Below are 12,676 nucleotides of genomic sequence, written 5' to 3'. Positions count from 1 at the left end.
ATCTTCAGGTGGCATTCGAGGAAGTTTTAGATCTTAGCAGATTTATCATACACTAAACACCAGGCAGGAGATGAAATTATATACAAGATGTTCATAAAACACTTTTATGTTATTTTCTTTTGAACAAGTGTACTATGCAGAGATGTAATAATATATATATATATATATATATATAAAAAAAATTCACAAGTCAACAGCCCTTATAAATAATATATATATGGGCTGTTGATTTAAAGGCCATAAATGCCCCTAAAATTAAAGATTGTGGAAAAAATACCCCTGTAAGAGATTTTTATCTTATATTTATCTCATATGATAGTTAAGCAATATCACACGAGTGATGTTTCTGTCCCCAATAGCATGAGTGCAAATGTGATATTGATTTTACTCAACAGGTCAATACATAAGAAGTTAATATTGTTATATTTTAAACTCAATATTTACTGTTTTTGCTCAATTTTACCAACAAAATATTACCTTTAAAGCCAGAACAGAACTGTTGTGTGTCTCATTTCTGAATGAATCCGCGTTTTGAGCGAATCAATCGGGTGAACCAGTGATTCAAAGGCCCATTCATAAAGAGAGCCATTTAGTTCATTCCTGAATGAATCAGACGTTTGAACTAATTGAATGAGTAAATGAATGACTCAATTACTCATTTAGACATTTACAACCTACTGACAGTTATTCAGAGTATAATTTCATATATCCATATTAATAAAAAAACAATTAAAGGGATAATTCACCCAAAAATTTGAATTGAAAAATTCTGTTTATTTACATTTACTCAGGCTCATGTCATTTCTAACCTGTCTGACTTTTTTTTTCTTTGGCTGAACATAAAAGAAGATATTATGAAGAATGTTGATTATGTTTTGGTTACCATTGACTTCCACAAGACATTTATGTGTAATAAATTCTATGTTGAATCTAATAATTGTAATTTAATTATTTTATTTTATTTAAAAGGAATAAGAATCTTTTTCCTGTTATCTTTATTATAAACACTTTAGTATTGTATTGTGATTATTTGATTTAAAAGCAAATAAGATAAAAAAAATGTTTTAAATGAAAGTACAAATATTTTAAATATTCTATTTTCATATTTGTAATTGTTTTTATACTTTGTATAAATCTTTTTATACTTAAACTCTTCAATATTTATTTAATATTTTCAAATAATGTTATATTTGAACATTTGATTTCATATTTATTGAAATTGTTCTAAATATTTGAAAGTATAATGTTGAGGTAATACAATAAAGTCGGCTTTAATTCTAAGGGTTATGGAGCGGGTGTAAAATGGTCACATTCTTCACATTTTTGTTGACTATTTTTAAATGAAAAACGTAAGGCTATGAAAGTGTACAATATGGATCTTTTTGTTGCTGCTTTGATTAGGAATCAAGCGGTTTATATCTTCAACGACAACATGCTGAGCTCAGGATGTTGGCTAAATTTAATTTAGAGGAGCAGCTTGATTGATTCAAGGCCTATATTAGTTGTTTATTGGGGTCTAAAATGAATGGCCGTTTTAAATAAACCCCTGTATGCTGCACTAGGGCTCCACACGGCTCTGCTTCGGGATTGAGTTTTTCCAAGCTGTCTGGCCGCCAGTGTGAAATTGGTCGTCGAGTTCAGGTGTGCGGGAAATTATATTGAGCAATGTGCACTGGCTAGGAAGCCCAGCTTTCACAATATTGCCTGGATCAATACGTGCCTCTCCGGACATCGGTTTAGGGAAGAAATTAAAAACGTGATACAGAGGGTAATTATTTCGAGAACGACTTGAAGATGTTCTGGTAGGTCAACGTCACTGAACTCTGAAAGCGTGAGTTCGATATGCCTTATTAGTTTTCATTTCTCTTTTGCAGGTGTATGATTGCAGATGAGGTAAGAGCAATTTGCTTTTCTCTACTCTGATCCAATTCGTTTTCCCAGAGACTCCTGAGACCACTCACCATTTTTGCCATCAGATGGGGTTGGGAAAGACGATCCAGGCCATTTCCGTGGCGTATATCTTCAAACAGGAATGGCCTCTGCTCATCGTGGTACCTTCATCTCTCAAATACCCTTGGATTGAAGAGCTGGAGAAGTGGCTCCCTGAACTCGACCCCAGAGACATCAACTTGGTGGAGAGCAAGACCGATACAATGTACGACAACTTCAAGTTCAATAGAGTACATCAGTTGGAAAGGAAGTGAAATGACAATCACATTTATTTTCTCCATTGAGAAATTCATTCTTGGCGTTAACATCTTAAGTGATTTATACTTAATATTTAATTGAACGATTTAAAATTTTTAATAAATGATTATTTGTATTTATTAATTCATGTAATTAACTATTTGCTAAGCGCACACCATCAGGAAAACATTGCATTGTATTTTAAGTAGGGCTGTCAAAAGATTAATCGCGATTAATCGCATCCAAAATAAAAGTTTGTGTTTACATAATATATGTGTGTGTACTGTGTATAATTATTTTGTATATATCAATACACACACACATGCTTGTATATATTTAAGAAAAATGTGTAATTTATATATAAAAAAATTATATTTATATATAATATAAATTATATATAAATATATACAGTATATGTATGCAAATATTTCTTAAATATAAACATGCATGTGTGTGTATTTATATATACAAAATAATTATACACAGTACACACACATATATTATGTAAACACAAACTTTTATTTTGGATGCGATTAATCGCGATTAATCTTTTGACAGCCCTAATTTTAAGTGTTTTATTTTTGTCCAAACATCTGGTAATCTTCTTAAAAACAGCAGATTAACATATAATCTAAATATTAAATACTAATCGCATGAACATCTTAATGTTGTTAAAGTGGAGAAAATGTAATGCCTTGTAAATGTTTGCTACGTTCAAACACCCAGTGGGCATCTTGGGCAATCGATCGTTTAAGTTTGTTTTGCAGTCCCTGACACATCGGTTCGTAATTCATTGGGATCCAGTGGACCGTACTAGGGAACGTCTGCGCTGGTGGCCGAGAGATTTTTTTGCTCAAAATGAAAGATTGATTCTTTCAGACTGTGTGTGAGTTTAATCATAGTGGCAAAATTGATTCATGAAATTTATGACCGAGTCTGACTTTGAAGAAGCCTCCGGAAAAGTTAGGAAGAAATCTCTTGATTTCTTTTCTCCCCTCCTCTTTGTGTGACACATTTTTATGAGTAGCTTTAGAAAGTTATGAACACCATTCTTGCAGATTTTCAGCCTGTGGAAATACAAAACAGAAGTCAAATCTGTTCAGTGACTACAAAATTACACCTCAATACAAATTACACCGCAGACGTATGAAATCAAATCACCTCCCCGGAGAGATATTAAACAAATCCTAACTTATCTCGCCTTTTTACGGCTTGGAATCTTCCGTGAAGAATACTTTAGCTCTATCTTAGGATACAGAGAGAGCTTATGAGAGCTGCTCTTCCCTTCCACAGAGGATGCTGGGATTGATTGTACAGCCCATGCAGTCAGAGGGTCATGTTGTCTTTTTGCCTGTTATTGACGCTTCTAAAAAGAGGCTCACAAATTGCTCTGTTTACCCTGAGAATTCTGGCCCGAGGTTGAGCCGACCTGTAAAGTCATTACCATGGCAACATCTCCCTCCGAGCTTGATGAAGGCCTGTCAGCATGGTGAATGATATTTTAACTCTAATGGCTCATAGTGCACAAACATCATTTCCTCTTAGTGTACGGCTGGGCGTCTTTACACAGTCTGTAACCGAAAACCGTGAGGCTAAAGATTGTAAAATGCTTTTACGACCTTGTGGCTCCAATAAAAACACGAATAATTTAAACTATTATAAATATGTCTACGTGTGCACAGTTTCTGTTGTGACGGATTTGTAAGTTACGACTTGCTAGTGTGTTTGAGCAAATATTGGTTTTGTTTTAGACAAAACAGTAGTTGGCAGAGGCTATTTACACTAACTCTGCCCAAGACACGGGATTGTCACCAGTAGCAATAGTAGGTAAGGCGCGTGGAAGAACGTTTTGAGGCGAATCGACCCGTTTTCGAATTCGCCGAACTTGCTCTACTCCTTTTCCCCATCAAATATCAGATCGGAAAGGCAGTTATTTTCAATGAAAAATTAGGAAAATATTCGAAAAGTGAATATAGTGTCTAATGTGAGTTTATTAATAAGGTTTTTTTTTTTTTTTTTTGGTTAGGGGTAGGTGTAGGGAATGCTTTATTGTCCCAATAAGGCAGCATCATTTACACTCTATATTATTATTGCATACTGTTTAATGTACAACAACACTGAGGTGCAAATAGTATCTGCCACTATTTATAAGTATAAATAACATCTAAGTACTATTTACATTTATAAATGTGTAAATAGAATATATCGCTAATTTCACTTGCTGTATAGTATCTATTGCTATTTAAACTAAGTGTAAATTGCATCCGTCGCTAAGAAAATATGCTATTTTCACTTTGTGCAAATAGCCGCTGCCAGAAAGTAATGCAACGTGCAAACTGACCAGATTCGTTTATAGTTATTTTAGATTTTTTTTGCCAAAGCTCGTTTGGCCAACTCAACGGTATTTTGAGGCATTTTTGCCCGTTCGTTTTTAGAAGCAAGCTAAGTTTTTGTAAACATCAACATGGAGATTAAATTTGAGCTTACCTTGTATATATTGTGTATAAAAGCGAATTTTACAACGGAATCCTCAAAATGTCTGTAACTTGACGCATTTCCAAGTACGTCTGGTGTTTTTAAAACAGTCTGCAATAAAGGATGCTGTGAGGCTAAAATGTATAAATGTAAACGTTTTAATCATACATAAATCCAATTTTTTTTTTACAAAGTTATTCAATATTACAGTAAATAAAATTAGATATTGTTTAGTAAATTGCTCTTAGCTGAAAACTCATTGTTTTCTGATATTGTGTATAAAAGTCTTTAAAGACAACAGACATACATTCACTATGCAATTTTTGTAATGTGACATTTTCTAAATGGAACCGGGTGGGACTTGATTTAATCAGATTGAATTGTGAAAATTTAACCATGATATTATTGGTTAATATTATTTTTCCTGCATCCGTCACCATCATCAGAAACTTGTTTTAGAGATGGAGACCTGCCATTTTGTTTTTTTAGTGTTACATGCATTGATGACTCTTACACAAAAAGACCAGGTAGTTATTGAGGAAGGGAATATAAATCCGTTGTACATTTGAATTTTTTTTTTTTTTTTTTTCAGGAGTATCAGCACTAGCAAAGTGACAATACTGGGATACGGGCTGCTCACGACAGACGCACGCCCCCTGCTGGAGGCCCTGAACAAGCAACGTTTCGGCGTCATCCTGGTGGATGAATCCCACTACCTGAAATCTCGCAACGCAGCTCGTAGTAAAATACTGGTGCCAATCATTCAGAACGCCAAGCGTGCCATCCTTCTAACTGGCACCCCGGCGCTGGGCAGACCAGAGGAGGTACGGTTTCCTCCAAATCTGTTTGTCATTTGCTTTGATTTATTAAGCCATTTGGTAATATGCAGCACGGTTTTGTTTGAGCTAAACCAGGAGGAGATCTTGTCATTAGCTGACATATTTCCCATCCTCCAGTCATCGCTCATGTCCCGCAAAATTGCAAGTACGATAATAACTAAAAGTTTTGATAAGTTTCCCCCCTGAATATTATCACTTAAGTTATTAAAATCATTTATTTTACCATTGTACTACTTCACACTATAAAAGGATCGGGTTATTAAATGAAGTTCCCTGTTCGGCACGTGAGTTTACGTGAGAAATAAACATGTGAAGTCGTTCCCATTTCTTTTTTAAAGTGACAGCTTGGAATTTGTCACGCAGTTACTATCTCGCTGGTCTAATGAGCCACTCGCAGCGAAATTAAATTAATCAATCAAACAAGAGATCGTTTTCAACGTTTATCCTTTTGTACGACACAGCCCGGTAATTTGGCACCAGTGACATCCCATTTCATGTGGGTTTTGTCCACCTTGTTCTGTTTGCTACGATATTACGCTGGCCGTGGGTGTTTATTTAACCCAGTGACCTCTATTGAGGGGGAATATCAATACCAAGGGGTGATGTGAGGAAAAAAGAGGGGATTTTAAGTGATTTTAGAGCCACAGCTCTGAATGAGAAGGAAAAGAGAGAGAGAGCTATCTTTCTGAGGTCTCAAAAGCACAACGCTCATCTCTGCTGTTATTACTCTGTCCAGAGGTGTGCCAGCAATATTTGTAGTTTGCACAAACACCCTTGTCCTCGCACTGTCTCGCTCTGTTCCTGTCTCTCTTCCTCTCTCTCTTTAGTGTTTTTGCCCAATCGCCTTCTCTTTTACATTGTCTGTCTCTTTGCTTTCATGTCCTAATCTTTATTCATGGTAGTTTTAGAACCACAAGAATCAGGCCTCTGAATTCTAATAGATTCTAAACGGGATGGACACTGTATTTAAATTGAAACAATAAAAATGATGGTACAATAATAAGTCACATTGTTCTGCACATGGATGTCAATCGTTTAGCTGCAGAAACATTGAAAATACGTTTTCTATATATTTCTGGTGAACCGAAAACAAGGGCATTGAATTTTCGGTAACACTTTATTTTACGGTGTCCTTGTTACATATATGTTACATGTACTTACCATAGTAATTACCGTAAATTATGCATAATTACATGCAACTAACCCTCAACCAAATCCTAATCCAACCCTAACCCTATAGTAAGTACATGTAGTTGCTTAATATTACTCAGTACTTAAATATATAATTACACTGTAACAATGGCACCTTAAAATGAAGTGTAACCGAATTTTCCTATTTATTTATTTTTGGGCATTTAATTTGAGGCTTACAAAAATTATAATTCAACAATATGTCGTGTTGTTGCATGCATAGATGTTGACTTAGTTAAAAAAAAAAGTTTTTGTTGTTATTTCTAGTTGAAATTCTCTTTAAATTGTTTGTTAATCAAGTCTTACTAATCGATACGTAAAACCATTGTTAGGAGAAGAGTGAATTTGTGTAAATGTTCTTAAAACCATTTTTACAAGCAGAGTGGATTTTGTGCAAAATGTTTATAAAACCTGAATAATGGGCAGAATAAATTTCTTAGCAAATTTTTCGCAAAACCATTCTTACAAGCAGAACAAATTTGTGTAAACTTCGGAAAATCATTCTTAAAGCTACACTGTGTAGGATTTTCTCCCATCTAGCGGTGAAATTGTTTATGACTACCAACTGAATATTACTTTCTAGCCCCTCCCATTCCGAGGGCGTTTTAACTCCTACGGTGGCCGTATTATTTCAAATCTGCCGGCAGTCGCGAGTAATCTCCCCCTCGCATTCGTCACGGTGCCACTGAGTGTAAAAACGCGAAAGGCGAAGCTTGAATGTCCAGGTATGTCCCTCTTTGGCTAATGTATTTTCAAGATGGAGGCGCAACATGGCTGCCGCCATTCGAGCGACTCGCTCGTATGTATTCTAAATGGCAGATTCTACGCTTACGAGAATACTTGATTAGTTGGTAGAAGTAATTACACATTAATGAGCACATATCATTTTGAAAGAATAAAGTGTTTTTGCTAAGAATCAACTTAAAAAATTACACAGTGTAACTTAAAAAGCCTAACAAGCTTAAAAAACCTAAAAAGCTAAGCAAATTTCTTTGCAAATTGCTTGGAAAACCATTCTTAAGGGCAAAGCGAATTTGTGCAAAATGTTCGTAAAACCATTCTTACTGGCAGAGCGAATTTCTCTGCAAATCATTCGCACAACCATTCTTACAAAAAATAATTTGTGCAAAAAAAAACATTCTTATGTGCAGAATTAATTTCTTATTCTGCAAAACCATTCTTACAAGCAGAGCAAATTTGTTTGCAGAACCATTTTTAAGAGCAATGTGAATTTGTGCAAAATGTTCATAAAACCATTTTTACGGGCAGAGCGAATTTATTTGCAAATTGTTTGGGAAACCATTCTCAAGAATGGAACGAATCTTTGTGCCAATCGTTCTCAAAACCATTACGAATTCTAATCGCAAATCATTACGAAAAAACATTCTTACGAAAAAAACCATTATGTAAAAATCATTTGTAAAAACTATTCTTACGAGTAGAACAAATCTGTGCAAATTATTCATAACAAAAATTAAGAACAGACTGAATTTCTGTGTAAATGGTTCATAAAACCATTTTTTATGTAAAGTCTTTCATTCAGTTCAGTGCAACAGTGACGAAAATGGTTTCATGAACATTTTATATGAAATTCATCCTGCTTGTTTTATGAATGAGGCCCACTGAACAAACTGTAATTCCACTCTTCACAGCCTCGGTTTCATTCATGTCGTATTATATATTGTGTTTACTCTGAATTGTTTTTTAAAGCTGTACTACCAGTCACTGACGGCCAGTTAATTGACCAATACATTACACAAAGGCAATACTAAAGGCTTCATTTTACATTCTGTTTACTTTCCTAGTATATTGTGAGAGCTGCTATTTTCCTTCTTGAAAATGTTCACGGGACAAAAATGTAAAGACCTCTCAAGATGACCCTTGTTGTGTATATTATGGGAGTCTCATCCTCTATTGCTTCCCTAATTTCCCTGAAACGTCTTGCTGGACTTCTTATGAAAGACAGTGTTTTCTTAATTCATCAAGATAACCGCTGTTTAGTTTATGCTTACTGAGCATAATGGGCACTGTGAGACTTTCTCTTAGAGGAAACCCATTTGCAATTTATGAACTTAATACCTGATTTAATCAGCTTTAATCAGCAAGAGTATTCATTTTCACCCGCTATAAACAGAAATCTGCTGACCGATTTTCAATAAACGCATGATTGCAAAGGTCCAAGGTCAGAACTATGAAAATCTCCCTCTTTTTAATGGTATTTTTTCCCATTTGGTAGTTGCTACTGTTAAGTTAGTTCTGTAAATGACATTTATGATGTCATATTGTTTGATGTTTTGACATCTTGCTCTCTCTTTCAGCTTTTCATGCAAATTGATGCTTTGTATCCACGGAGATTTGGAACCTGGAGCGACTATGCCAAAAAATACTGCAACGCACACTACAAGTAAAAACTTTTCTTTTATTCCGCAATATAGAATTCAAATGACAAATTAATAAAAAGCATCAATGCCATGCACAATCCAAACAGTAAACATTCCTACATTTATTTAATTAAAAGACTTGCAACTAGTTGTTTGACGCTAAGGCTCAATCCCAATTCACCCCTTGGCCCTACCCCTCCGTTTTGCGCGTTCCTGTGAAGGGGTAGGGTTGTCTCGATTCTCTTTTGGTTGGAGGGGTAGGGGTAGGGGGAAGGGCCAGATAGCCCTTGAAACGAAGATTTTTCGGGACCACACTTAAAACGAAGGGGTATGAGAAATGTACCTGCATACACCGGCTACAGAGGCAACATGGCTGCCAATAGTCATTTTCTTTATGTCACATTCAATCTTGTGTTCATATTTACGGTCATGTTATTCAAATAAACGGTTGCAAAAAAATCGCTAAAATTCGTTAACAATATGACGCGTGTAAAAAGCAAAAGTTTGAAGCGAAGTGGGACGCACGAATGAGGCGAATTCGCGTCCACCGCGCCGCGCTAAACGCCTCATTCGCGCCGCAAGACCTCCAGACGCGCCAGAAGCTCTGGCGTTAGGCGTCGAAGATATCGTCATCTCCGTTGTTTTCTGCGAACTTCAGAAGAAAAATGCAAAAAAATAGCTGTACTACGCAAGACTACAGCTGACGACGGCATCTTGGAAGTTTGTGATAAACATTGCCGCATCTCCTGTAACTTAGCTAGCAACGACGTGTAGTAGTGGTGTCCCATTTCTTAGGGGAATATTTTCACCCCTACGCCTTGCCACTCTGTTTCAAGGGTTAGGGGTAGGCGAAGGGGCATAAAATAGAATTGGGATTGGGCCTAAATCTACACACCATTTTATTATTATTATTATTATTTACTATTACTGATAACAATAGAGTTAAATATTTTTTCAAAGATTTAGTTGTGTGGAAATCTTTTAAGTTCTGCCAATTTTGTTCCATCCTATGATTTTTCCATCATTATTTATGTTAATTATATATTTTTTCATGTTTTTCAGTATTTCATGAAATTGACTTGTCAACTTCCATCTTAGATATTTTTTAACTAGTCTTATCACAGTGCATTCTGGGATTGTTTTCTCGAAGTATACATGTGACACTTGCTTGACAATTGGTAAAGAAAATAGGGTTGCACGATAAATCGGCCACTATATCGTTATCGGGCGATATATGTTCATTTTTAATGTTATCATTATCCGCCCCCAAAATTTTATTTGGCCGATATATTAAAGCCGATAAATAATGTATTATTTCCTTCAGCTGAGACACTTCAGATGTTCACCATGATGGTTTAAAATATGATTGGAATCACTTCAAAAAAGAAAAATACAGTTAAGTGCAACGTGCAGCCCAAGTCTGTCATATAGATAACATAAAGTTATTATGAGAACATTATAATTGTGTGCTTGCGACATTGATTTTGATGGTGAGACTTTTGTTTTTGTAATTGGGCTCTCAAAAATTATTCAAAAATGTGAATTTAGATTTATCGGCCAATATATCGGTTATCGGCTTTCAAATCTAAAGAATTATCGGTTATCGGGCAACATTTTCATATCGGTGCATCCCTAAAAGACAATGTAAATACCTTTTTAAATAGATGTTACACTTGTAACACAACTCTATGATGCTTTGAAATGTAGACAGCTGCCTAGGTTTTGGTTCAGAGCTATGATTTGTTTATGTGTGTGTAGTAGAAACATTAATGTGAAGCTAAAATATGAGTTGTCATGAAGATGAGAGGTGTTCAGAACATCTGAGAGGAGATTTGTTCCCCTGTTCTTCTTATCAAATCTACAGTGGAGAAATGAAACGACAGCGATTCACACAAGGGTCTCCGAGTACAAATTAATCTACCGAGTAAAAAGCTCTGCCACTCGAAAGCGTGCCCACAAGTTCCTGTCAATCATTCGTATATGCAGCAGTAAACATAAAATATTCATAATTAAATCGCTCGTACACACACACATTTAGGACCGAAAAGGTCTCATTACAATGATAATGTCTGAGGATTGTGGTGAAATGAGGTGGATCTATCCAGCAGAAGTGCAAGTAAAATGCCTGTGGGTTTTCTTGTGCAGGTTTTTCGGGGCCAGACGGCAGTGGGACTGTCGTGGCGCTTCTCATTTGGACGAGTTACACCAACGTCTGAGTGAGATTATGATTCGTAGACTCAAGAATCAGGTGCTGACTCAACTGCCACCCAAAATACGCCAGCGAATTCCCTTCGACCTTCCTAAAGATGCCGCCAAGGTATGCAGTGAACGTTTCAAAACAAGGTTCTCAAGTTCCCACAGCTTCACAGTTCAGAATATAAAAAGTTATGTTCATGAATATGTGCCATGCTAATACATATGTTTTTTTGTTGTTGTTTTTTTTTATATCATGGTTATCTTGGAAGTTAGTGGCATGGTATTTATCAAAGTAACCAATATTACATTTTTATAGTATTAAACTAACACAGTTAATAGCCCCAATAATAATTATAATTTTATCATTTAATTTATGATTTTACTTTTATTCATGAATTTTTACTAGTAATTCTAATAATAACTTAAATCTAAAGAAAAACTTGCATAAAACAAAACATAAAAAAATAGAATTTCTGAATAGTTAAACTAACAGAGTTGATAGCCCCAATAATAATTATGTTTATAATTTAATTTATGATTTTACTTTTAGACATGAATTTTTACTAGTAATTCTAATAATAACTAAATAATAATAATAATAAAAATAAAAAATTTAAATATAATTTTTTTAATGTATTCATTATTTTTCTATTGCTTCAAGTAATAATACCTTGAATCTAAGTAAAAACTTGCATAAAACAAAATTTATGATTAAAACATTAATGTTTGCAAAAACATTTTTAAGAATTTGATAAAACATTTTATATAATAATTTCACTTGCATAAAATAAAATAAAATATTTTGTCTAGAAATTATACCTAGTAAAAATACCTTAAATCTAAAAATAGTTAAAAACTTAAAAACAATAAATAAAAAGATTACTTTATGAAAGTAAAAAAAAAAAATTAATTTATGATTTTTTTATTTATTTATACATAAATTAAATTAATAATACTTTAAATCTAAAAATAGTCAGAAGGAAACATTTGAATAAAAGTAAAGAAAAAAGAAAATAACATAAGAAATTATCATCCCTGAATCGTTTTTTATGTATACATTAATTTTACTAGTAATTAAATTAACACCTTAAATCTAAAAATAGTTCGCAAAACACTTGAATAAAAGAAAAACAACAAAGGTTACATTAAAAAAACAACAGGCGAAAGAACAAACAAATACAATTAGCAGTTTCTTATGTTAGAAATGGCATTGATATCATCCATTCCAAGTAGTTTTTCTGCTGTCTCTCTCTTTCTCCTTTACACTTTTTTCCATCACTTGCTCTGAACTAACAGAACAATAGCAGATAAATATAGTGATTTACCCCAGTATAACCGCCCCGTGCCTGTTGCTAGGCAATAGTATCCGATTAACACAAATTATCATTTCATCTCACTTGTCTCTGA

At 34.4% G+C, this 12,676-nt stretch overlaps 1 protein-coding gene across 2 annotated transcripts in view; it reads left to right on the top strand.

Moving 5' to 3' along the window:
• Positions 1 to 12,676, top strand: part of zranb3 (zinc finger, RAN-binding domain containing 3) — a 62,851-nt gene that overhangs the window by 13,101 nt on the left and 37,074 nt on the right. For both annotated transcript variants that reach the window (XM_084415610.1, XM_084415611.1), the window contains exons 4-8: positions 1,875 to 1,893; positions 1,977 to 2,155; positions 5,255 to 5,486; positions 9,011 to 9,096; positions 11,219 to 11,390. In XM_084415610.1, the coding sequence (XP_084271736.1) occupies positions 1,875 to 1,893; positions 1,977 to 2,155; positions 5,255 to 5,486; positions 9,011 to 9,096; positions 11,219 to 11,390 (688 nt within the window). The remainder of the gene's footprint in view (positions 1 to 1,874; positions 1,894 to 1,976; positions 2,156 to 5,254; positions 5,487 to 9,010; positions 9,097 to 11,218; positions 11,391 to 12,676) is intronic.

The sequence above is a fragment of the Rutilus rutilus genome (genome assembly GCF_951802725.1).
Source record: "Rutilus rutilus genome assembly, chromosome: 8".
NCBI classification, from domain to species: Eukaryota; Metazoa; Chordata; class Actinopteri; order Cypriniformes; family Leuciscidae; genus Rutilus; species Rutilus rutilus.
This window is presented reverse-complemented; position numbering and strand designations above follow the sequence as displayed.